At 47.9% G+C, this 26,823-nt stretch overlaps 1 protein-coding gene across 1 annotated transcript in view; it reads right to left on the reverse strand.

The window, feature by feature from the left end:
* The window catches only part of LOC119971691 (sodium/hydrogen exchanger 10-like), a 730,493-nt gene that overhangs the window by 651,012 nt on the left and 52,658 nt on the right, over window positions 1-26,823 (reverse strand). Inside the window, exons 2-3 of the mRNA XM_038807592.1 lie at window positions 20,292-20,392; window positions 12,142-12,270 (exon numbers count right to left, since the gene is read on the reverse strand). Coding sequence (XP_038663520.1) covers window positions 12,142-12,270; window positions 20,292-20,392 — 230 coding nt within the window. The remainder of the gene's footprint in view (window positions 1-12,141; window positions 12,271-20,291; window positions 20,393-26,823) is intronic.

Raw genomic sequence — 26,823 nt, forward strand, 5'->3', positions numbered from 1 at the left:
TGATCGAGGTGTTAAGATTCAAAACAGAGGTAAAAAAGCCAACATAAGTGTACTTTACCTGAATGCTCATAGTATTTGGAATAAGGTAAATGAGTTGATGGCGCAAATCATCGTGAATGACTATGATTTAGTGGCCATTACTGAAACATGGTTAAAGGATGGTCACGACGGGGAGTTAAATATCTGAGGGAATCAAACTATTCGGATGGACGGGTGTATGTAAGGGAGGTGGTGTAGCTCTGTTATTTAAGGATGACATCTGGGCAATAGTAAGGGATGACATCGGTGCTATGGAGGATAAGGTTGAATCCATTTGGGTGGAAATCAGGAATAGTAAGGTTAAAAAGTCACCGATAGGAGTAGTCGATAGGCCACCAAATAGTAACATTATTGTGGGGCAGGCAATAAACAAAGAAATAACGGATGCATGTAGAAATGGTACAGCAGTTATCATGGGGGATTTTAATCTACATGTTGATTGGTTTAACCAGGTCGTTCGGTCAAGGCAGCCTTGAGGAGGAGTTTATAGAATGTATCCGCGATAGTTTCCTAGAACAGTATGTAATGTAACCTACGAGGGAACAAGCGGTCCTAGATCTTGTCCTCTGTAATGAGACAGGATTGATTCATGATCTCATAATTAAGGGTCTTCTTGGAAGGAGCGATCACAATATGGTGGAATTTAAAATACAGATGGAGGGTGAGAAGGTAAAATCAAATACCCATGTTTTGTGCTTAAACAAAGGAGATTACAATGGGATGAGAGAAGAACTAGCTAAGGTAGACTGGGAGCAAAGACTTTATGGTGGAACAGATGAGGAACAGTGGAGGACCTTCCAAGCAATTTTTCACAGTGCTCAGCAAAGGTTTATACCAACAAAAAGGAAGGACAGTAGAAAGAGGGAAAATTGACCGTGGATATCTCAGGAAATGAAATGAAAAATGAAATGAAAATCGCTTATTGTCACGAGTAAACTTCAAATGAAGTTACTGTGAAAAGCCCCTAGTCGCCACATTCCAGCGCCTATTCGGGGAGAGAAATAAGGGCGAGTATCAAATTGAAGGAAAAAGCATACAAAGTGGCAAAAGATTAGTGGGAGACTAAAGGACTGGGAAATATTTAGGGGGCAACAGAAAGCTACTAAAAAAGCTTCAAAGAAGAGTAAGATAGATTGAGAGTAAACTTGCTCAGAATATAAAAACAGATAGTAAAAGTTTCTGCAAATATATAAAACAAAAAAGAGTGGCTAAGGTAAATATTGGTCCTTTAGAGGATGAGAAGGGAGTTTTAATAATGGGAGATGAGGAAATGGCTGAGGAACTGAACAGGTCTTTTGGGTCGGTCTTCAATGGAAGACACAAATAATATGCCAGTGACTGATAGAAATGAGGCTATGACTGGTGAGGACCTTGCGAGGATTGCTATCACTAAGGAGGTAGTGATGGGCAAGCTAATGGGGCTAAAGGTAGACAAGTCTCCTGGCCCTGATGGAATGCATCCCAGAGTGCTAAAAGAGATGGCTAGGGAAATTGCAAATGCACTAGTGGTAATTTACCAAAATTCACTTGACTCTGGGGTGGTCCCGGCGGATTGGAAATTAGCAAACGTGACACCACTGTTTAAAAAAGGAGGTAGGCAGAGAGCGGGTAATTACAGGCCAGTGAGCTTAACTTCAATAGTAGGTAAGATTCTGGAATCTATCATCAAGGAAGAAATAGCAAGGCATCTGGATAGAAATTGTCCCATTGGGCAGATGCAACATAGATTCATAAAGGGTAGGTCGTGCCGAACTAATTTAGTGGAATATTTTGAGGACATTACCAGTGTGGTAGATAACGGGGAGCCAATGGATGTGGTATATCTGGATTTCTAGAAATCCTTTGACAAAGTGCCACACAAAAGGTTGCTGCACAAGATAAAGATGCATGGCTTTAAGGGTAAAGTAGTAGCATGGATAGAGGATTGGTTTATTAATAGAAAGCAAAGAGTGGGGATTAATGGGTGTTTCTCTGGTTGGCAATCAGTAGCTAGTGGTGTCCCTCAGGGATCAGTGTTGGGCCCACAATTGGTCACAATTTACATAGATGATTTGGACTTGGGGACCAAGGGCAATGTGTCCAAGTTTGCAGACGACACTAAGATGAGTGGTAAAGCGAAAAGTGCAGAGGATACTGGAAGTCTGCAGAGGGATTTGGATAGGTTAAGTGAATGGGCTAGGGTCTGGCAGATGGAATACAATGTTGACAAATGTGAGGTTATCCATTTTGGTAGGAATAACAGCAAACGGGATTATTATTTAAATGATAAAATATTAAAACATGCTGTTGTGCAGAGAGACCTGGGTGTGCTAGTGTATGAGTCGCAAAAAGTTGGTTTACAGATGCAACATGTGATTAAGAAGGCAAATGGAATTTTGTCCTTCATTGCTAGAGGGATGGAGTTTAAGACTAGGAGGCTATGCTGCAATTGTATAAGGTGTTAGTGAGGCCACACCTGGACATTGTGTTCAGTTTTGGTCTCCTTAGTTGAGAAAGGATGTACTGGCACTGGAGGGTGTGCAGAGGAGATTCACTAGGTTAATCCCAGAGCTGAAGGGGTTGGATTACGAGGAGAGGTTGAGTAGACTGGGACTGTACTCGTTGGAATTTAGAAGGATGAGGGGGGATCTTATAGAAACATATAAAATTACGAAGGGAATAGATAGGATAGATGCAGGCAGGTTGTTTCCACTGGCGGGTGAAAGCAGAACTAGGGGGCATGGCCTCAAAATAAGGGGAAGTAGATTTAGGACTGAGTTTAGGAGGAACTTCTTCACCCTAAGGGTTGTGAATCTATGAAATTCCTGGCCCAGAGAAGCAGTAGAGGCTCCTTCATTAAATGTTTTTAAGATAAAGATAGATAGTTTTTTGAAGAATAAAGGGATTAAGGGTTATGGTGTTCGGGCCGGAAAGTGGAGCTGAGTCCACAAAAGATCAGCCATGATCTCATTGAATGGCGGAGCAGACTCGAGGGGCCAGATGGCCTACTCCTGCTCCTCGTTCTTATGTTCTAAGCCTGCGAATATGCACTCCCAGAATATACCCCTGCCTCTATGAGCCCACTCACCACTAGCCGGCGAGATGGCCAGAATGTTAACATCACATGCGTAACTTGATATATCTTAGCACAATTGACCGACATCACCAAGACAGTTGAGGTGTTTGAGCCTACGGGGATCCAAGCGTCTTCTTCGAAATACAAACCAAGGTTTTGCAAGGATTAAATGATGTGAAGAGGTAAAACTGATATTAATGTACTTAATCCCAGCGATACGCACCACCATGCGTAATCCCCAAAATGTTAACAGAGGGATATTAGAAAAGATGAAGGCGAAAATTTTGATAGTCATAAGATATATGGTAGAGGGGATCTAGTAGACATCCTGAAAAGTGTAGACAAAAGGGGAACCACCGACTGCATGTGCAAATCGCTTGTGGACTCAATTTATTGCGATTTTTCGTGATTAGACTGAGCCCAGTTGAAAGAACAACCTATTCACTTGGATCCAAACACTCGTCTTGCATGCCGCTGACAGGAGTCGGAAGGCATGAGAGAAATTTGACTCAGCCAACAACACAAATTTAACCGTGGGCGATTCGGAGAATGACCAGTGCCAATGACCAAAGAATGACAAGATCTTGCGGTGGAGGATAGAACTGTCCACCTACAACTACGACATCTTGTATCGTCCTGGATAGCTAAACGAGCTTCCCGATGCCCTGTCCCGCAGCACCTGTGCCAAACCTCCGCGCGGACCTCTGCCACCCGGGGGTCACCCGCTTTTTCCATTTCGTATAAACCCGCAACCTGCCCTACTCCATTGCGGAGGCCAGGACAGTGACCAGGAAATGCCACATCTGCGCGGAGTGCAAGCCGCACTCCTACCGCCCCGAACAAGCGCGTCTTATAAAGGCTTCCCGCCCCTTCGAACGTCTCAGCATGGACTTCAAGGGGCCCCTCCCCTCCAACAGCTGCAACACGTACTTCCTCAACGTGATTGACGAGTACTTCCGCTTCCTCTTCGCCATCCCCTGCCCTGACATGACCACAACCACCATCATTAAAGCCCTACACACCATTTTCTCACTGTTCGGTTTCCCCGCTTACATTCATAACGATAGGGGGTCCTCCTTTATGAGTGACGAGCTGCATCAATTCCTGCTCAGCAGGGGCATCGCCTCCAGCAGGACGACCAGGTACAACCCCCGGGGTAACGGACAGGTCGAGAGGGAGAACGGTACAGTCTGGAAGACCGTCCTGCTGGCCCTGCGGTCCAGAAATCTCCCAGTCTCCCACTGGCAAGAGGACCTCCCAGCCGCCCTCCATTCTATCCGGTCACTCCTCTGTACCTCCACTAACCAAACGCCTCACAAACGCCTTTTTGTTTTTCCCAGGAGGTCTTCCTCACGGATCCCGCTCCTGGCCTGGCTGGCATACCACCCCAAGTGCAGTTTGTCCTCCCCCACCACCCCCCTAGTTCATGCAAGTCCGTACTTTTGTGTCTTCCCCGCATTATTTCCATTCTTCTGTACAAACTCATTTGCTTCCGCCTGCATATTAAAATAGTGTTCTCTATCATTGTGGATGGCCCATAGTCTTACCGGGTATAACTTGCCGAAAACACCTTGATTTTTTAAAGTGCAGCCTTGGCCCCGTTAAACTCTGCCCGGAGCTTAGCCAGGTCGGCTCCAATGTCCTAGTAAATGCGGATGGTGTGTCCTTCCCACTTACATGACCGTGTGTTCCTTGCCCACCTCAGTATCCCTTCCTTATCTTGGTATTTGTGGAACTTAAATTATTGTCTGTGATGATTCCAGAGTCTGGTTTTTGGCAGAGCGATCTTTGCGCCCGGTCTATTTCTGGGGTTTGGTGAAGCCCTCTTCCCCAGTTTTCCGAGCATCTTTGAGATGCATTCCATTAGACCACTACCCACTGGTAACCCGATGATCTGACAATTCTATCATCGGGACCTGTTCTCTTTTTTGTTAGTGCCTTCTGGGTCACATAAACCTTGTTATGTTATGTGAAGCGATTCACTCGCCCTGGTTGATGACCACTTTCTCCAGGTCTCAAACTGTCGCTTCTTGGTCCTCCAGTCTCCGTTCCACCCTGTCCATTGTCCCCTTTATGGGGACCAGCATGGCCTCTATGCCGACTCAAGATCCTCTTTTGCCACCTCTGTGACTTTGGAGCTCTGTGCAGATAAACTCCATCGTTTCACCACTGATGACTGGGTCAGTGTTGGCAGCCTTGCTGGGTCTGCCAAGTACAAGTCTGTGCCGCCACAGGGGTCCCTGTTCTAGGGTTGGTGTCTTTCTTTGCTTTTACTGGCCTTGAGGCCCGGCTGCACATCTTGAACAAGACGTTCAGCCAAAAGAGGAGAGAGGCCAATGAGGAACTAGCCAAGGCTAAAGCTGTTGAAGTCGAAAATTGACCGAGTGGAGTAGTGGCTAGAGTCCCAGGGCCAAGCTATCCGGAAAGTGGAGGAGGCGGTGGGGGAGCACGAGGAGCAGTTGGCTTCGTTAGCAGCCGAGGTGGGAGTAATGCGAGAGACCCAGAAGCGGCTACAGGAGAAAGTGGAGGAGCTTGAGAACCGCTCCCAGAGGCAGATCTTGAGAATTGTAGGGATGCCTGAGGGCAATGGGGGAGCGGATACTGCCACGTATGTGGCCAGAATGCTGGAAAAGCTGAAGGAGAGAGGGCCTTTGACTGGTCCCTGGAGGTTGATAGAGCGCATGGGGCGCTGAATAGGAGGCCGCAGGCGAAGGAGCTGCCGAAAGACAATGAAGGTGCGTCTTCACCAGTTCCTGGAAAAGATTCTGAGATGGACGAGGCAGACAAGGAGATGCACCTGGGAGGGGAGTGAGCTGAGAGTGTATCAGGGCCTGGATCTGGTGAAGAGGAGTGCCGGATTTAACCAGGTGAAGGCTGCCCTACTTAAAAAGGGGTGAAGCGCAGGAGCTGAAGGGATTTATGGAGTGCATGGGGGGAGTGGACCTGTGGATGTTTGGGAGGCCGAGGGTGAAGGTGTTTTCATACTTCTCCCATGTGCACATGATTTAGTCGCAAATCGATTTTTTTTGTGGTGGGTAAGACATTGCTCTGGGGAGGTGGACTCGGGATACTCGGCGAGCGTGGTCTCCGGGGGGGGGGGGGGGGGGGCAGTGGAGGCTGGATGTAGGATTACTAGCAGAGGGGGTGTGTGAGCGGGTGAGGGCTGCCATCCAGGGACAGCTGAAACGACACAGTTAAGATTTCGGCCGCCACTCTTGGGAGCCACTCAAGGCAGTGATTGGGGGTAGTTTATATCGATTTGGGCACAAAGGGAAAGGAGGAGCGAGCTGAGATAGCAAGGTTGGTGGGCTAGATTTTGTAGGTGGATAGGAGGTACGCAGAGGCCCCAGAGGGGGGGTTGTTGAAGGAGAGGCAGAAGCTCCAGATGGTGTTTGGGCTGGTATCCACAAGGAAGGCTGCGGGGCAGTTGCGGAGGGCCAGGGGGGCAATGAATGAGTGCGGGGAGAAGGCTAGTAGGATTCTGCCCCCCCCCAGCTCAGGAAACAAGAGATGGCGAGGGAAATTGGTAGGATGAAGGACGGCAAGGGTGGGGTGGTATTGGACCCGGTGGGGGTGAATGGGGCATTTGAGGAATTCAACAGAAGCAGGGCCTGTTAGAGGGGCTGGAAGCACCCATTGGACGGGTGGAGGTGATGGAGGACATAGGGGCAGTGCAGGCAGGGAAGGCCCCGAGCCCAGACAACTTCCCAGTATAATTTTATAAAAGGTTTTCGGGGGACCTGGGACCTCTGCTGGTAAGAGCATTTAATGAGGTGAGGGAGAAAGATGAGCTCTCCCCTGTGTTATCACAGGCCTCAATATCTCTGATCCTTTGAAAGATAAGGACCCGGAGCAGTGTGGGTCATACCGCTCAATATCACTATTTAATGTAGATGGCAAGTTGTTGGCTAAGATTTTGGCCTCGCGGATTGAGGACTGTGCGTCGTGGGTGACAGGGGGTCCAAACGGGGTTCATAAAAGGGAGACATATGTCGGCTAATATTAGATGTCTGTTAAATGTCATAATGATGCCCCCGGATGGACAAAGTGTGGAAAGGGCAGTCGCGATGGATGCGGAGAAGGCCTTTGATCAGGTAGAGTGGGAGTACTTTTTGGGAGGTATTGTGGTGGTTTGGGTTTGGGCAGGGATCTGTGGATTAGACTCGGTTGTTGTACCAGGTGTCGGTGGCGAGTGTTAGAACGAATCGAGTTGAGTTTGGGGTACTTTAGACTGTATCATGGGACTAGACAGGAATACTCACTCTCCCTGTTGCTCTTCAACTTGGCAATAGAGCCACTGGCAATAGTGCTTAGAGCCTCAAGGGGCTGGAGAGGCATAGTGTGGGGGGTTAGTGGAGCATAGGGTTACGCTATATGCTGACAACCTGTTGTTGTACGTAATCGGACCCCATTGGAAAGCATAGGGGCATTCTGGTGGAATTCGGCCGGTTTTCAGGGGAAATTAAACATGGGGAAGAGTGAGGTCTTCCTGATCCAGGTGTGGGGGCAGGAGTGGAGGCTGGGCAGCTGCCGTTTAAGGTAGTGGGGGCATGTTTCAGGTATCTGGGCAGCCAAATGGCGCAGGGAGCAATTACATTAGTTAAATCTGGCTTGGCTGGTGGAGCAAATGAAGGGGGAGTTTAGAGGTAGGATGTGATTCCGCTGTCACGGGTGGGGTGGGTGCAGTCCATGAAAATGAATGTGCTTCCAAGGTTTTTGTTCTTTTTCCAGGCCTTCACAAATTTTATCTCAAAGGCCTTTTTTAGGAAGGTTAACACACTGATATTGGGGGGGGGGGAAGCCCCACGAGTAAAGAAGGCGCTGTTGAAGCGGGAAGGGAGGCTGTCTGGCTGGCCTTGCCAAATTTAATGAATTACTACTGGGCAGCAAATATCGCCATGGTAAGGAAGTGGGTAGTGGGGGAGGAGTCGGTATGGGAGATGGATGGAGGAAGCCTTGTGAAAGGGCACTAGCTTAGGAGCACTGTTGACAGTGCCTCTGCCATTCACCTGGAATGTCAGGGGACTTAACAGCCCAGTGAAAAGATCTAGACCCTTTGCCCACCTGAAAAATATGAAAAACGACATTGTCTTCCTCCAGGAGACCCACCTGAGGGAGAAGGACGGACTGTGGGTAAGAAAGAGTTGAGTGGGACAGACACAACATTCGTACTACAGGACAAGGATTAAGGATGGCCATACTGCTCAATAAGAGGACAGATTTTACAGCAATGGGGACAGTTACGACCAAGGGGAACAGTACACCATGGTTAGTGGTGTTCTGGAAGGGACTGGGACGACACAGAATTCATGAAGAAAACAATGACGGAGATCCCCAACATGGCCACGCACCATCCATGGACAAACAAATCAAAGCCCAAATCAGGGTACAAGTCAAACACGGTGAAGGAACTAGGTGTGTTCATGGAACAGATGAGGACAGTGGACCCATGGCAGTTCACACACCAGGGCAGAAGGAATTTTCCTTCTCCCAGATACACCGCATATATACCAGGATATAGACTTCTTTGTGGTGGGGAAAGCAACGCTTCTAGGGGGAGTAGGAACAGAGTACTGCGCAATCGTATTCATAATCACCAACCACACTTCACACTACGTGCGCATGAAGTTGGCAAGGCATGGGAAAGTAGGTAGCCACGAGAGAAATAGCTCAGGTTACAGACAGAAGTGGCACGCTAGTCGGCATGCCAGAAGGGTCAACCAGACTGTTGCGACTTTCTACCTGGGGCGAAGACACATACAGGTCAAAAACCTCCTCCGTAAGGAAACAATGATGTACCCCCGGGACAAAAAACTGCTGGACACTGCCAACCTAGGGAAGGGAAACTATGGGGACCAGTACAGGCGACTGTAAGAGGAGGTACGCTCCCCGCTGGACGAGACAAGGGAAAAGTGGAAGGAGGAACTAGGCATAGAAATAGGGGGAGGACTCTGGATCGACGCACTGCACAGGGAGAACTCCACCTACACATGTGCAGGTCTGAGCCTAATGCAGCTAAAGGTGGTGCATAGAACACACCTAACCAGAACCCGAATGAGTAGGTTATTTTCGGACGTGGAGGACAAATTTGAATAGTGCCAGGAAGACCCGGCCAACCACACCCAAGTGTTCTGGGTCTACCCCAGACTTGTCTGGTACTGGACGACCTTTTTGAGGCAATGTCCAGGGTTGTGGGAATGAGGATGGAGCCATGCGAAAAGGTGGTGGTCCTCAGGGTCTCAGACCAGCCAGACTCATGGGGAAAGGCCGACGCCCTAGCTTTTGTCTTCCTCATCGCTCTAAGAATTCTGTTTGGCTGGCGATCGGCAACACCACCCAAGGCTACAGACCGGCTGTCTGACCTGGTGGAATTTCTCAAAACTGGAGAAAATAAAATTGGCCACCCAAGGGTCGGAAGAGGACTTCCACAGGAAGTGAATGCCGTTCACCACCTTGTTCCAAGATTTGTTCGTAGCAACCAACAAGAGTTGGGACACAGACAAGCAAGTCATGGGATAAATATGAAACGGAAAGGGAAGTTGGGGGCAGGACACAAGGAAATCGAGGGGGACAAGGGAATAAACTACAGATAGACATCTGTAAATATGCACCTGGGCTAAACTGGGAACTGCTACGTTTCGAAGGGGTGGGGGTCATGGCCACAGCAGGGGGGAAAGCAATTGTATGTATGTAAATATATGTACTGACTTCTCCCTGTCTTTTTGCCTCCTTTTATTTCTTGCTCATTTTTGATTTTTTTCTCTGGTCGGCGTGGTTATGTAAAATGTAACATAGAACATACGAGTTATGAAATATGAAATACAAATGTGAAACCCAATAAAAACACTTTTTAAAAAATAATACAATTGCTCCCTCCCTCTCACCTTCTTTCCTCTTCAACAATAATTCAAATTATTTCCATCTGTGAGCACGCCCTCTGATCTACAGATGTGTATCCAACACTCTTTTCTGGAGTGTGTGAAAATCAGACATCCCCCACTTGACAACTTTCGTCACCTCTCCCCGTTATGTGGTTTCTTGGCTGTAGTAATTTTTGTATGTGCATGTATATAAGGGGTTAATGTGTAATCAGAAGATCACTAGAGGGCAGCACTAATGGGTATAAAAGCCAGACGCAGCCAGTTCCTCTCTCTCTTAGTGATTATACTTCGGCGAGAGCAGGAGCATAGACTTAGCTCAGAGTGATTAGTGTAGTCAAACATAGCTACTGCATTTAGATCTTGTAACCTTTCTACTAGTACAGTAGTCCCCCTTTGTAACGCGGGTGTTGGGGTCCAAGACAGCCACCCGCGTTGCATCCGAGCCGCGGATATCCACGATGGGGGTTTTAAATTTATTTAAAAATCTATGCATGCGCTTCCCATTGTGAGTCTACGGGGGGCGGGGGGAGAGGTCAGACCCCCGTAGACTCACAATGGGAAGCGCATGCATAGATTTTTTAATAAATTTAAAACCCCCATCGTGGATCTAATTAAAACAACCCACAGAAACTTACAAGGTCTTGCTGTCTGCACCCCATCTGCCGCACGCGCTTGCACCCTGCGCTGCATGTCAGTTTCAAAGGCAAGGCTGGGATTCAGTTTTAGGTGTCAGGGCTGTCAACTTGGTGGTTTGGGAACAAGTGGCAGGGGGGTGTCGCATCTCTCCTCGGTCCCAAACCCCTGCAGTTCAGGCCTTTCTCCACACCGCCACCCCCCACCCCCTCCCCCCACCCCCACCCTATCTCAACCACTGTGGAGGTACCAGCTGTAGCTCTGCACTATCCACTTCCGGACGCTGTGTGAGCTACTCCTCTCTCACTGAATCTCAGTGAGAGAGGAGCAGCCGGCAGTGTCAATTTCAGCCGGCAGTGTCAATCTCAGTGAGAGAGGAGCAGCCGGCAGTGTCAATTTCAGCTGGCAGTGACAATTTCAGCGGCCGGCCCACTTTGATCCGGAGAGGGAAGCTGACAGTTGGGGTCCATAAGCCCCCCCGCCGTATATCGCGAACCGCGGTATTGCGGAGCGCGGTATAACGGGGGACTACTGTATTAATCTAAAAGTAAAGAACTCACGCAGTTGTTAATTTAGTTACTCAATAAACCTTCAATACCTCTGGACGACTTTGAGATCTTTTTCATCAAGATACAGAAAACCTCTTCAGCAACTGGATTGAGTAACGTATGTTACGCTCAGTAGTGCAACCAAACACACCACGGAAAAGTAAGAAAAGATTGGCCACTTCCTGCGTGCAATTTTATCTTTCTACAATTGTTAATGGCATTCTCCCAGGCACCCTCACTTCTCTTTGCCTCATTTTCATACCACTTCCACTGTGCCTGCCAAACACAGCAACAGTTCTGTTTCCCAATTGTTGTTCACCAGTCTTCTCACCCTCTGCAAACTGACTCGGCCCATTTTACCTCTCCTCATTCATACCCACAACTCAGAAAATGCCAATAGGATCTTCAGGAGCTATGTTTTTGGTTGTTTAAAGCTAAGTCCGATATATATTGCAAACGTTGATACAATGTTGAGTACATTTTTAAAAATAATTGTAGAATCGCCACAGTACAGGAGGCCATTCGGCCCATCGAGTCTGTACCAACCCTCCGAAGAGCACCCCATCCAGGCCCACTCTCCCGTCCTATTCCCACAGTCTCACCCAATCTATACAGTCCTGGACACTAAGGGGCAATTTAGAATGGCCAATCCACCTAATCTGCACATCTTTGGACTGGAAGAGGAAACCGTAGCACTCAGAGGGAACCCACGCAGACATGGGGAGAAAGTGCAAAGTCCACACAATCACCCAAGGGCAGAATCGAATCCACATCGCTGCGGCTTGAGGCAGCAGGGCTAACCACTGTGCCACCATGCTGCCCTAACAATAATTTCTCTTGATTACTAACAGAAAGAATTTCAAATCTCCAAAAATGAATAAATGTTTGTAGTTTTCTGCAGTTAGTTCCAGAAATAAATTTTAGAAATGATCAAAATGCGCAACCACAAGCTAGAGGCTATAAAAATAGACATAACTCAACTTACCTGTGAAAGTGACTTCAAAAATATATGAGATTCAATTTCAAAAGCACTGCTAAAAATTAACACTGGCATGAATGCATGAATAAGCAACAATGGGTTGATGTTTGCCATAATCTCACTGTACTGGCGAACCTAAAGAAATCAGATAAAAAATTCATCCAGTGATCTAAAATCTTTGCGTCAAAACAATGTGCATTAAATAGAAGAATGGCATTAATTATTTTATGTAACAGATAAATTGTTGATCCTCCATTGCAAAAACATTAACACAAACAAGGCAACTTGTATACAGCACAAATGACATAGCATTTAATGCAATTTGTATTTCTGGCACAAAAGTCACAGATCTGAAATTTTGGGACGGCTGTTCACTCCCAAAACGGGGAGCTAGAGTCAGGAAATTTCTTGACTTGGCACACCTGCCTTGGGGGAAAAAGTGCCCTAAGTGGCACAATTTTCACTTCAGGGATGTGGAGTGAGGTCCACCGACCCCAGATGCAAATTGGAGGTGGCCACAAGGGCTGAGTGCTGAGACAGGCTGGTTAAAAGCTCCACCTCAGTTCCCCGAGGTTTCATCCCACTTGTTTTGTTAAATATTAGGCTCTCGAGACCTCAAACCTCCACTCACTGCCCATCCATGCCATCCCATGCCTTCTTCTCACCCTTGCAATTGCCCTTTAGAGCCTCTATGCCAACCCATGGCCCCCACTTATTTATATGACTTCTTGCCAATTTAGTACTAACTTCTGCCCCATATGCCCCATTCACCACCCTTAGCCTTTACATCCTCCATTTCAAATCACTTAGTAGCTATCATAGGCAGAGATTAGGAATTTTGTGAGATAAAATCAAATGAAGTTCTAAATATCTATTACACACATCACTATGCAGAAAAAGCTATTCACGAAAGCCTATTCAGTACATTTAAACCCCTCAAGTACCTTATAAAAACATACATTTGTATTCATAATGCCATATCAACGACGGATAATCCTTTAATAACTTCTGTAAGCCATCAATCAAACTATAAACCTACAACCCCCCCCCCAACTGTGATGACTTTTATTTTAGGAATCATTTTATTGAGGCATTTATCATTTTAACATATTAACATTTTAAATAACAGAATGGTCCGACACACGCAGAAAACCCACAGTAACACACCCAACGTTCCCCCACCCTAACTCCTAGCTACCCATATATTAAATTCTCTGCCCTTATTCTCCACTTCCATGCCTTCCCTTTCCCGTACCAACTCCCCATTCCCCCAGCCCCCCTCTACTGACGGTCAGTTTTCCTTAAAGAAGTCGATAAACGGCTGCCACTTCCGAGCGAATCCCTCTATTGAACACCTTACAGCGAACTTGATCTTCTCTAGCCTGAGAAACTCTGCCATGTCACTGACCCACAACTCCGACTTTGGAGGTTCCGAGTCCCTCCAGCCCAGCAAAATTCGTCTCCAGGACACCAGGGAGGCAAAGGCCAAAACATTAGCCTTTCTCCGCCCCCTCCCGGGCTCCCAGATCTTCAGACACTCCAACTATTGCCACCTCTGGACTCGGAGTCATCACCCACCTTCTAGGATCTCTGACTTGACATCTGCGAATTCCTACCAAAATCCCCTCAGCTTCGGGCACACCCAAAACATATGTACATGATACCCCGGACTTCCCCCGTACCTCCCAGACCTGTCCGCCACCTCCTCAAAAAACCTACTCATCCGGGCCAATCATATGAGCCCTGTGGACAACTTTGAACTGGATCAGGCTAAGCCTGGCACACAACGAGGATGCAATGATTCTTTTCAGGGCCTTCTCCCATAGCCCAATTTCAACTCCGTTCCCAACTCGTCTTTCCACTTCCTCTTCACCTCCCCGATTGGGACCCCTTCCCACTCCAACAATTCCTTATATATTTCAGAGACCCTCCCCTCCTCAACCCCTGTTTTTGACATCACCTTTTCCTGTAGTTCCCTTAGAGGGATGCAAGAGAAGCTTGGAACCGGTCTCCGGACAAAGTTTCTTACCTGCAGGTACCGGAATCCATTCCCACCCGGTAACTCAAATACCTCCTCTAGCTCCTCCAGGCTCAGGAAACCCTCCTCAATGAAAAGGTCCCCAAATCTCTCAATCCCTGCCTGCTGCCACCGCCTAAAGCCCCCATCCAGCACAAAATACATGGAGACAACGAGGAAGGAGATGAGGGAGGTTTTGTGTGTGCTGGTGGAGGAGGCAATTTCCCCGGTGACGACGGCGGTGGCGAGCACAGTGACAGAGGTGCAGAAGGGGAGGCGCTGAAGGAAGTGGAGGAGGCATTATTGCAGCATGGTGATCAACTTACCTCGATGGGGAAGGAGATGCGGAAGGTGTTGGAGATTAACAAGGATCTGCGAGGAAAAATGGAAAACCTGGAAAACAGCTCCAGGCGACAGAATTTGAGGATTGTGGGGCTGCCCGAAGGAGTTAAAGGGCCGAGGCCGACTGAGTATTTTGCTGCGATGCTGGCGAAACTATTGGGGGAGGGGGATGATCCCTCCCGATATGAACTGGATCGGGCTCATCGGTCGTGGAGGCCTGTACCAAAGGCGAGTGAGCCGCCAAGGGTAGTGACTCTGTGCTTCCATAGGTACAGTGTGAAGGAGAAGGTCCTGTGCTGGGCCAAGCAGAAGCGGGTGGTGCAGTGGGCTGGAGCTGGTATACGTGTATACCAGGACTTTACGGTGGAGCTGGCGAGGAGGCGGGCTGCTTTTAACTGGGTGAAGAGGGCACTGTACATTCGCAAGGTGCAGTGCGGCATTGTATATCCAGCGAATCTGAGGGTGACTTACAAGCTCAAGGACTTTTATTTTGGAACGGCGGAAGCAGCGGAGGAGTTTGCGAAGGCAGAAGGACTGTGGCAGAACTGAGAAATTGAGAATTGACCATGTGCCGATGTAACTTCATGACTGTATTTTCTTCTTTCACTGCCTGCGGGTGTATGGGCTAAAGGAGCCAATGTTGTATATATTTGGACAAGGGAAGTGATGGGACTTTCACTCGAAGTGAGGGCTCTTTGGGCTGCAGGTGGATATGCGGGGTTTGTGTGCTAACAGGGGATTTCTGGGCTTTCCTAGGGCTGGACAAGAGGGAAAGGGACCCGGGCGGCGGCCTCCACGCTGGCCGGTTTAAGCCGACCAGTGAACGGAAGTGAGGTGGGGGGAGGGGCTGCGGCCATCGGAGCCTGGCAGAACAGGGTTCGAGTGGTCTAGCTGGGGTGGAAAGTTGGGGGGAAGGAACCGAGGTTGGGGGCAGGAGCTTTTACAAGAGGCAGTGGACGGGAGCCGTTGGAGAGGGGGGGTGTTTTAGAACTCTTGGGTATCATGTACGGTATTCTTTCAGAGGTTGGACGGCGTTGAGTGTGTGTGTGTGCACGTGTGTGTGTGTGTGTGTGTGTGTGGGGGGAATTAAAACATTTATTTTTAAAAATTAATAAAATTCTGAAGGGCCCAGCCTCCCTCTCCACACCCCTGCTCAAGAAGGAACTTCTTCCACCCTCGGAAATTTCCCAGCCCATATAAAACCCGAGATCGCCGCGTTCATTTTCCTAAAAAATGCCTTGGGGATAAAGATTGGGAAACACTGAAACACAAACAGCAATCTCGAGAGGACTGTCATTTTCACAGTCTGTACCGCCCCCGCCAATGACAACGTGAGCATCTCCCACCTACGGAAGTCCCCTTTCAGTTGCTCAATCGCCGTCCCCAAATTTAGTTTATGAAGCTGACCCCAGTCCCTTGCCACCTGAATCCCCAGATACCTAAAACTCCTTCCCACCATTTTGAACGGCATCTCCCTTAGTCTCCTCTCCCGCCCTTTGCCTGTATCACAAAGACCTAGCTCTTACTCATGTTTAGTTGTAGCCTGAGAACCGGGAAAATTCCTCCAGTACTCCCATAACGCCCCCTCAACGGGTCTGTTATTTCCAGGAGCAAATTGTCCACATAGAGCAAGACCCAATGCTCCATCCCCCTCTCACTATTCCCCGCCAAATGTTCGATGCCCTCAGCGCCATTGCCAAAGGCTCTATGGCCAGGACAAACAGTAGTGGGGAGAGTGGGCACCCCTGCCTTGTCCCCTTGCACAGACTAAAATACTCTGACCGACCCAGTCGGTCCTTACATTCGCCACTGGTGCCTGATAAAGCAACCGGACCCAATCTACAAATACCTGCCCAAACCTGAACCTTCCCAGGACATCCCACAGGTACCTCCACTCCACCCGATCAAAGGCCTTCTCTGCATCCATGGCCACCACGACAACCTCGACCTCACGCCCCTCCGCAGGCATCAGGATCACATTTAGAAGCCGTCTAATATTGGATGTCAGGTGCCTTCATAAATCCAGTCTGGTCCTCCCCTATTACCTCCGGGACACAGTCCTCTATGCGCATGGCCAAGATCTTTGCCAGCAATTTAGCATCCATATTCAATAGGGAGATCGGACTATACGACCCACAACTCTCCGGAACTTTATCCCGCTTCAAAATAAGGGAGATCGATACCTGCGATAACGTTGGGGGGAGCACTCCCAGCTCCTTAGACTCATTAAAAGCCTTTACCAAGAGTGGTCCTAGCAACCCGGAGAACTTTCTATGAAACTCAATCAGGTACCCATCAGGTCCCGGGGCCTTACCCAATTGCGTCGCCCCCAATCCATCCACAACTTCCCTAAGCCCAATTGGGGCTCCCAAATCCTCCACCAACACCTCATCAACTCCAGCCTCCCCCCCCCCCCCCCCCCCCCCCCCCCCCTTGCAGGAATTGCTTCCTCCCCGGATGGGGTTTCCAATTTTCATAATCTACTGTAAAACTCCCAAAACACATCATTCACCCCTGCTGGATCCAAAATCAACTTCCCCTGTATCTTTTACTTTTCCAATCTCTCTCGCCGCCTCCTATTTCCTCAACTGGTACGCCAACATCCTGCTGGCTTTTTCCAACATCCTGCTGGCTTTTTCCCCATATTCATATACCGCCCCCTTCATCCTCCTCAGCTCTCCCTCCGCCTTACCTGTGGACAGGAGCCCAAATTCCAGCTGCAGACTCTGACGCTCCTTCAGAAGCCCGTCATCCGGAGACTCCGCATACCTCCTGGCAGTACTCGATTATCCCAATAGCGGAGGTATTGGCGGACAGAAAAAGAATTGCAAACGGTTTTCGAGTTCTGACAAGTAAGGCAATGAGCCAGTTGCAACACTTGAGGAGGGCATTTTATGAGTATGGGGAGAAGACCAGTCGTCTGTTGGCCCTCTAAATGAGATGGCAGGCTGCCTCCTCGAAGATAGTACAGATTAAGAACCCGGGTGGCGGGATGGTTTCTGCCCCAGAGTAGGTTAATAAGGTGTTTGAGGCCTACTATCATGGATTGCAGCAGTCGGAGCCTCCGGAGCAATTTTTTGATGGGTTGACCTTCACCTTGGAGGTGGAGCAGGTAAGAAGGCAGAAGTTGGAAATGCCGATAGGGCTGAAGGAGATTATGTACTGTATTCTGCACCAGGTCGGATGGGTTTCCCATTGAATTTTACTGATCAGTTTGCTGATTATTTGATCCCACTTCTGCTGAGTATGTTTAATGATTCAACATCCAGGGGTATTCAATATTCAAGAAAGATAGAAGGAAAGGAAAGGGAGAGGGGTTGGCATTGCTGGGTAAAGAGGAGATTAACGCAATAGTAAGGAAAGACATTCGTCTGGACAATGTGGAATCTGTATGGGTGGAGCTGCAGAACACCAAACGGCAAAAAACATGAATGGCAGTTGTGTACAAATCACCAAACAGTAGTTGTGAGGTTGAGGATAGCACCAAACAGCGCAAGGGTACAGCAGTTTTTATTTTATAAATTTAGAGTACCCAATTGGGACAGCACGGTAGCATTGTGGATAGCACAATCGCTTCACAGCTCCATGGTCCCAGGTTCGATTCCGGCTTGGGTCACTTTCTGTGCGGAGTCTGCACATCCTCCTCGTGTGTGCGTGGGTTTCCTCCGGGTGCTCCGGTTTCCTCCCATAGTCCAAAAATGTGCAGGTTAGGTGGATTGGCCATGATAAATTGTCCTTAGTGTCCAAAATTGCCCTTAGTGTTGGGTGGGGTTACTGGGTTATGGGGATAGGGTGGAGGTGTTAACCTTGGGTAGGGTGCTCTTTCCAGGAGCCGGTGCAGACTCGATGGGCCGAATGGCCTCCTTCTGCACTGTAAATTCTATGTAATTCATTTTTCCCAATTAAGGGGCAATTTAGAGTGGCCAATCCACCTACCCTGCACATCTTTAGTTTGTGGGCGCGAAACCCACGCAAATACGGGGAGAATGTGCAAACGCCACGTGAACAGTGACCCAGAGCCGGGATCGAAGCGGTGACCTCGGCGCCGTGAAGCAGCAGTGCTAACTACAGCAGCACCATGCTGCCACGGATATAGCAGTTATTACGGGTGACTTCAATCTGCATGTTGATTGGGCTAATCTAACTGTAGCAAGGCAATGGATGAGGATTTCTTGGAATGTAAAAGGGATGGTTTTCTCGACCAATACGTCAAGGAACCAAATAGAGAGCAGGCCATCCTCGACTGGTATTGCGCAACGAGCGAAGATTAATTAGCAACACTGTGGTGCAAGATCCTTCAGGGACGACTGACCATATTACGGTATTATTCTTCATTAAGATGGAGAGTGACACAGTTAAGTCTGAGTCTAGGGTCCTGAACTTAAAGAAAGCCAACTTTGATGGTTTGAGACGTGCATTGGGTAGGATAAGCTGACAAAGGATACTCCCGACTCACCACAAAAATGTTGGTTCTGGAGTACACCCTGTAAACTTGTGAGAAAAAGGAGTACTCCCCTCCCCCTGGGTTCTTAAGGTGCCATGGATCCATCATACCCATCTTCTTCATGAACCCTCCCACCTCTTTCACCATTCGTATCCTTCCCATTGACCTGGGTCTTGACCAATCCACCCTCAGCTCTAGAACACAATTAAAATCTCCTCCCATGATCAACTGCGGAATCGCTGCCAGTAGCCCCGTAAAAATTTTGCACTATGCCAATTCGATGCACATATATTCACCGACACAACTGGCGTCCCCTTCAATACCTTGCTCACCATCACATATCTCCCACCTGGGTCCCTCATTCCTTCGCACTCACAAACTCAGTCTTCTTGCTCATCAAAATGACCACACGCACCCCCTCCCCCTCCCCCTCCCCCTCCGTGACTTTGAGTCAAACCCCCAGTGAAATATCTTACCCACCAATCCCTTTCTCAACCTAACCTGATCCTTCACAAGGAAGTACATCTTCTGCAGAAAGACCACCTCAGTCTTTAAACTCCAGACGTGAGCGAAAACCCGAGATCTTTTCACCGGTCCATTGAGCCCTCGCACGTTCAATGTTATAAGCCTTACCGGGAGCTTACGCCTCCATTCCACTCTACCGTCCGCCGTCCGCCATCCTCCCCCTTTCAGCTCTGCTCTTCTTCTAATTTTGCCGTGTACCAGTCCTTCTCCGCCCCTGACCTCGCTTCTTCTCCAACCCTGCCACATCACATCTCCCTCCCTTCCCACCCTCACATCCCTTCCCATTCTCACCCCCCTCTTCCTCTACCCGCTCCCCCCCACCATCTCAAAACACCAAATCTTAACTGTTGCTGCATCTTATTCCTCACCTTTCAACAACAATTTTTACTTGTATAGCAACAGTTCCATGGTCAACAAATACTGCTAGAATTCTCATCCTAAAGTTTTCCACCTTTCTACATCTCTCTCCACCTTAGCACGTATGTTCAATTTACATATCAACTATTAAAAAGTTACTGCATGAATTCTTCTCCAACTCAGTTTTAATGTTTGTCAATCGTTTGTCAAGCACCCTCAAAACAATTTTCTCAATTAAAATCAATAATGTTATTGAAGAACTAATCAGAAATCAATCTTCAGTAATGATTCTGGGAAGTGATTGGTTCCTTTGTCTCTTAAACTAATGAGACCCACGACTATCAGTGAGATACTAGGCAAAGATCTGAAATGTGATTTGTTTCCACAATCTGATCATCAAAGGAATTTTAAAACCTAACGTGACATTCACATTTGAACAAGATAAAATTTCAGTAAGATTAAGATTCATACCCGTTGATACTTCACACTTAATGCCCCGAAAGCAATACCAGCCATGCAGACAATTACAGTGTATGGAAGCTTTAGTCTCTTTATCAAGGTTCTGGTCACAGCTGAAAAATAAAATCAAGTGGGTTTTCAATTTTCAGAATACAAGAGCGTAATATCGTAATAAAAATACATCAGGTGTGTACAAAAACAATTTCAAATCAGATCCAACTTTTAAAAATAAATTACATGAAACATTTGATTTTATTTATTGTCACATATACCAAAGTACAGTGAAAAGTATTTTTCTGAGGCTGAGGTTACAGTGGTTACAGTGCAGAATAAGGGGCCAAACAAAGCAAATACATGAGCAAGAGCAGCATAGGGAGTCGTGAATGGGTTCTTACATAGAACAGATCAGTCCGAGGGGGAGTCGTTGAGGAGTCTTGTAGCAGTGGGGAAAAGCTGTTCTATGTCTGGATGTGCGAGTCTTCAACCTTCTGTTCCTTCTGCCTGATGGCAGGGTCTGGAAGAAGGCACTGCCTGGGTGAGGGTGTCTGATAATGCTGCCTGCCTTCCTGAGGCAGCGGGAGGTGTATACAGAATCAATGTGGGGGTGGCAAGCTTGTGTGATGCTTTGGGCTGAGTTCACCACACTCTGCAGTTTCTTCCGATCTTGGACCGAGCAATTGCCATATCAGGCTGTGATGAAGCCGGATAGGATGCTCTCTATCGCACATCTGTAGAAGTTTGTGAGAGTCGATGCAGACATGCCAAATTTTTTTAGCTTCAGTAAGAAGCAGAGACGTTGTTGGGCTTTCTTAACTGTTGCATCAATGTGAGTGGACCAGGGCAGACTGTTGGTGATGGTGACTCCCAGGAACTTAAAGCTATCGAACATCTCCACTTCGGAGCCATTGATGCAGACGGGAGTGTGTGTGGTGCTACGCTTCCTGAAGTCGATGATCAGTTCCTTGGTCTTTCCAACATTTAGAGAGAGGTTGTTTTCGGTACACCATGCAACCAAATGATTTATCTCCCTCCTGTAGTCTGATTCATCATTGTTTGAGATACGGCCCACCACAGTTGTATCATCCGCAAACTTATAGATTGAGTTGGAGTTAAATCTTGCCCACACAGTCATGTGTGTATAGGGAGTACAGTAGAGGACTGAGACCACATCCTTGCAGGGCTCCGGTGTTGAGAACTATTGTGGAGGAGGTGCTGTTGCCAATCCTGACAGATTGCAGTCTGTTGGTGAGGAAGTTGAGGATCCAGCTGCACAGGGAGGGGTCAAGTCCAAGATTGCGGAGTTTGGTTATTAGTCTTGTTGGGATAATAGTGTTGAAGGCAGAGCTGTAGAGTCTATGAACAGCAGCAGTTTTACACAGGTGTCCTTGTTGTCGAGGTGTTACAGTGTTGATTGCAGAGCCAGTGAGATAGCATCTGCTGTGGACCAGTTGCGGTGATAGGCAAACGGCAATGGATCGAGACCTTCTGGGAGGCTGGCAGTGATCCATCTAATAACTAGCCACTCGAAGTATTTCATAACAAACGTTAGGGCCACCGGTCAGCAGTCGTTGAGGCAGGCTACCTTGTTCTTCTTTGGTACTGGGATGATGGTGGTCTTCTTGAAGGAGGTGGGGACCTCAGGGCGGAGGGGTGAGGTGGTGAAGATATCTGCGAATACACTCGCCAGCTGGTCTGCGCAGGCTCTGAGTGCTTGTCCAGGGACTCCATCGGGACCCGTCGCTTTCCGTGGATTCACTTTCAAGAAGGCAGCTCTTACCTCCGAGGCAGTAATAGTGGGTATGGGTGTGTCCAGGGCTGTCGGGGCGGGTAGCACTGATAAATTGGCTGACTGCTCAAAGCGGGCATAGTACTTGTTCAGATCATTGGGTCGGGATGCTCCAGCCCCAGATATTCTGCCTGGCCTTGCTTTATAGCCTGTGATCTTGTGTAGGCCCTGCCATAGTCGTCATGGGTTAGTGTCATTAGTCTGGGACTCTAGTTTGATGTGGTATTCTAATTTTGCATTCCTGATGGCTTTACGTACGTCGTCCTGGATTTATGATATAGGTCAGGGTCGTCAGACTTGAACGCCTCGGCCGGAACTTCAGCAGGGAGTGAAGCTTTTGGTTGAGACAGGGTTTCCGATTGAGGAATACCCGTATTGTCTTCTTTGGTACACTGTCCTTTACACAGGGTTTCCAATTGGGGAATACCTGTATTGTCTCCTTTGGTACACAGTCCTCAACACACTTACTGATGAAGTCTGCGACGGCGGTTGCGTACTCGTCCAGATTAGCTGCCACGGCCTTGAATATGAACCAGTCCACAGTCTCCAAGCAATCGCGGAGGATGTCCTCAAATTCCTCGGACTAACTCTGCACAGTTTCCTGGCTTGTAATCATTCTTGCCATTTCATTACTAGAACTACTCTGGAAATATTAAGATGTATTTTAAGATTGACTTCCGGTGGCGGCTATGAAGGAGTATCACACATTTGGTGGCTCCCGCTGGGGTCGGAACTTTGGACCTTTTTCCCTGATTTTTTGTCAGATCTGAAGTGGAAAATTGATGTTGGATGCAATTGTGAAGAGGAATCCAACATCAGTGCATTGGGAAGCGGACCAGCAGTGCTCGCAACGGAAGAAATAGGTGAACGGAGAACGGATGGAGGTGGCTAGCACGAGGGGACATAGCCTTAAATTGAGGGGTAATAGATATAGGACAGAGGTCAGAGGTGGGTTTTTTACGCAAAGAGTGGTGAGGCCGTGGAATGCCCTACCTGCAACAGTAGTGAACTCGCCAACATTGAGGGCATTTAAAAGTTTATTGGATAAGCATATGGATGATAAGGGCATAGTGTAGGTTAGATGGCCTTTAGTTTTTTTTCCATGTCGGTGCAACATCGAGGGCCGAAGGTCCTGTACTGCGCTGTATCGTTCAATGTTCTATGTTCTATGCTTGGGCTGAGGCTGAAACGGGAGAAAGCATGGCGGAGGACTGGAGTTCTGGCTTGACAACCCAGCAGTCAACGGAGCAGTTGATGCAGTTTATACAGGAGGGCTTCGCCAAGCAGAAACAGGAATGCTTGGACCCAAATAAGGAGTCAATTGTGCGACTGGAACTCAGACTGGATGCTAAGATTGGGCGATCCAGAAAGTGGAGAAGGCACTGACTGAGCAGGAGGAGCACCAAGGTGCAGTGGAGTTGGAGATGGGAATGTTGAGAGACCAACAGAAAAGGCTCCAGGAGGTGGAGGATGTAGAAAAGAAGTCCCGCCGGCAGAACCTGAGAATCGTGGGTCTCCCGGAGGGATCCGAAGGAACGGACACAGGGGCATACATAGCAGCTATGCTTGAGAAAGAACTGGGGGAGGGGACGTTCACCCGACCCTTGGAGGTGGACAGGGCGCACAGAGTGCTAGCGAGTGACCGCGTGTGGGTGACCATCCCCCCCCCCCCCACCCCGAGAGCAATGGTAGTGAGATTCCACAGGTACCTTGACAAGGAGTGCATTCTACAGTGGGCCAGGCAGACGCAGAGCTGCAAATGGGAGAACAGCGTCCTGCATATATATCAGCATCTGTGCGCGGACGTGGCCAGGAGAAGGGCAATATAGAACAATAGAACATAACAGCGCAGGCCCTTCGATCCTCGATGTTGTGCCGACCTGTGAAACCAATCTAAAGCCCATCTACACTATTGCATTATCATCCATATGTTTATCCAATGACCATTTAAATGCTTTTAATGTTGTAGGCAGGGCATTCCACGCCCTTACTACTCTCGGAGTAAAGAACCTACCTCTGACATCTGTCCTTTATCTATCTCCCCTCGTGGTAGCCATCACCATCCGAGGAAAAAGGATCTCACTGTCCACCCTATCTAATCCTCTGATCATCTTGTATGCCTCTATTAAGTCACCTCTTAACCTTCTTCTCTCTAACCAAAACAGCCTCAAGTCCCTCAGCCTTTCCTCATAAGATATTCCTTCCATACCAGGCAACATCCTGGTAAATCCTGGATAAAAGCAAATTACTGCGGATGCTGGAATCTGAAACAAAAGGGAAAATGCTGGAAAATCTCAGCAAGTCTGGCAGCATCTGTCGGGAGAGAAAATAGCTAATGTTTCGAGTCCAATGACTCTTCGTCAAAGCTTTGATGCTGCCAGACTTGCTGAGATTTTCCAGCACTTTCCCTTTCGATCCTGGTAAATCTCCTCTGCACCCTTTCCAATGCTTCCACATCCTTCCTATAATGCGGCGACCAGAACTGCATGCAATACTCCAAATGCGGCCGCACCAGAGTTTTGTACAGCTGCAACATGACCTCATGGCTCTGAAACTCAATCCCTCTCTCAATAAAAGCTAACACACCGTACGCCTTCTTAACAACCCTATCAACCTGGGTGGCAACTTTCAGGGATCTATGTACATGGACACCGAGATCTCTCTGCTCATCCACACTACCAAGAATCTAACCATTAGCCCAGTACTCTGTATTCCTGTTACTCCTTCCAAAATGAATCACCTCACACTTTTCTCCATTTGCCACTTCTCAGCCCAGGTATGCAGCTTATCCATGTCCCTCTGTAACATGCAACATCCTTTCGCACTCCCCACAACTCCACCGACTTTAGTGTCATCCGTAAATTTACTCACTCATCCTTCTACGCCCTCCTCCAGGTCATTTATAAAAATAACAAACAGCAGTAGCCCCAAAACAGATCCTTGTGGTACACCACTAGTAACTGAACTCCAGGCTGAACATTTCCCATCAACCACCACCCTCTGTCTTCTTATAGCTAGCCAATTTCTGATCCAAACTGCTAAATCACCCTCAATCCCATGCCATCGTATTTTCTACAATAGCCTACCATGGGGAACCTTATCAAACGCTTTACTGAAATCCATATATGCATCAACTGCTTTATCCTCGTCCACCTGTTTGGTCATCTTCTCAAAGAACTCAATAAGGTTTGTGAGGCACAACCTACCCTTCATAAAACCGTGTTTACTATCCCTAATCAAATTATTCCTCTTTGAACGATTATAAATCCTATCTCTTATAATCCTTTCCAAGACTTTGCCCACAACAGAATTAAGGCTCACTGGTCTATAGTTACCGGGGTTGTCTCTACTTCCCTTCTTGAACAAGGGGACAACATTTGCTATCCTCCAGTCTTCTGGCACTATTCCTGTCAACAATGACGACATAAAGATCAAAGCCAAAGGCTTTGCAATCTCCTCCCTAGCTTCCCAGAGAATCCTAGGATAAATCCCATCCGGCCCAGGGGACTTATCTATTTTCACACTTTCCAGAATTGCTAACACCTCCTCCTTATGAAACTCAATCCAGTCTAGTCTAGTAGCCTGTATCTCAGTATTCTCTTCAACAACATTGTCTTTTTCCTGTGTGAATACTGACGAAAAATATTCATTTAACTCCTCTCCTATCTCCTCAGACTCAACGCACAACTTCCCACTACTGTCCTTGACTGGCCCTACACTTACCCTAGTAATTCTTTTATTCCTGACATACCTTTAGAAAGCTTTAGGGTCTTCCTTGATCCTACCTGCCAAGGACTTCTCATGTCCGTTCCTGGTTCCTCTTAGCTCTCTCTTTCAGTCCTTCCTGCCTAACTCGTAACTCTTTGTTTGCACTGGAGTGCTGAGCTTGTGGCATTTGAGTGCTACAGTGAGAGTTTGGTGACTGAGGGAGTATAAGAGTTCATTTTTATTTAATGTCTAGTATTTCTTTTATTTAGTTAATGAACTTAAAAGTTGCTGTTTGGTCTATAAGGTGAATTTTGAATCAGCTTTAAACAAGGTTCTACTTGTACTTACTTGCAGCTGGAGCTTGTTAATTAGTTAATTGGATTAGGCCAGTTTTCAGAGGCTAGAGTCACAGCATAAATAGGAGCTAGTTACAGTGCAGACTTTGTTTGCACTGGAGTGCTGAGCTTGCGGCATTTGAGTGCTACAGTGAGAGTTTGGTGACTGAGGGAGTGCTGAGCTTGTGGCATTTGAGTACTACAGTGAGAGTTTGGTGACTGAGGGAGTTAGGTGAGGAGGGAGTAAGGTGCTCCTTACATTTCATTTCCTATATTTATCAAAGAGCGTGAAGGGAACCAGGGGTTTAGAGTACAGCTGACTAGAAGCAGAGTCAGAGGGCGGAGGTCCAGTTGGTCCACGGGGCAGCTAATTCTGGAAGGTAAGAGGGGATGGAGGCTAGGGCAGTTGCATGCTCCTCCTGTAGGATGTGGGTGGTCAGGGATACCACTGGTGTCCCCGCTGACTATACCTGCGGGAAGTGCACCCAACTCCAGCTCCTCAGAGACCGTGTTAAGGAACTGGAGCTGGAGCTGGATGAACTTCGGATCATCCGGGAGGCAGAGGGGGTTATCGAGAAGAGTTACAGGGAGGTAGCCACACCAAAGGTACTGGACAAGAGTAGCTGGGTTACAGTCAGGGGAAAGAAAACTAATAGGCAGACAGTGCAGGGATCCCTCGTGGCCGTTCCCCTTCAAAACAAGTATACCGTTTTAG

Source organism: Scyliorhinus canicula, chromosome 9 (assembly GCF_902713615.1).
Source record: "Scyliorhinus canicula chromosome 9, sScyCan1.1, whole genome shotgun sequence".
NCBI classification, from domain to species: Eukaryota; Metazoa; Chordata; class Chondrichthyes; order Carcharhiniformes; family Scyliorhinidae; genus Scyliorhinus; species Scyliorhinus canicula.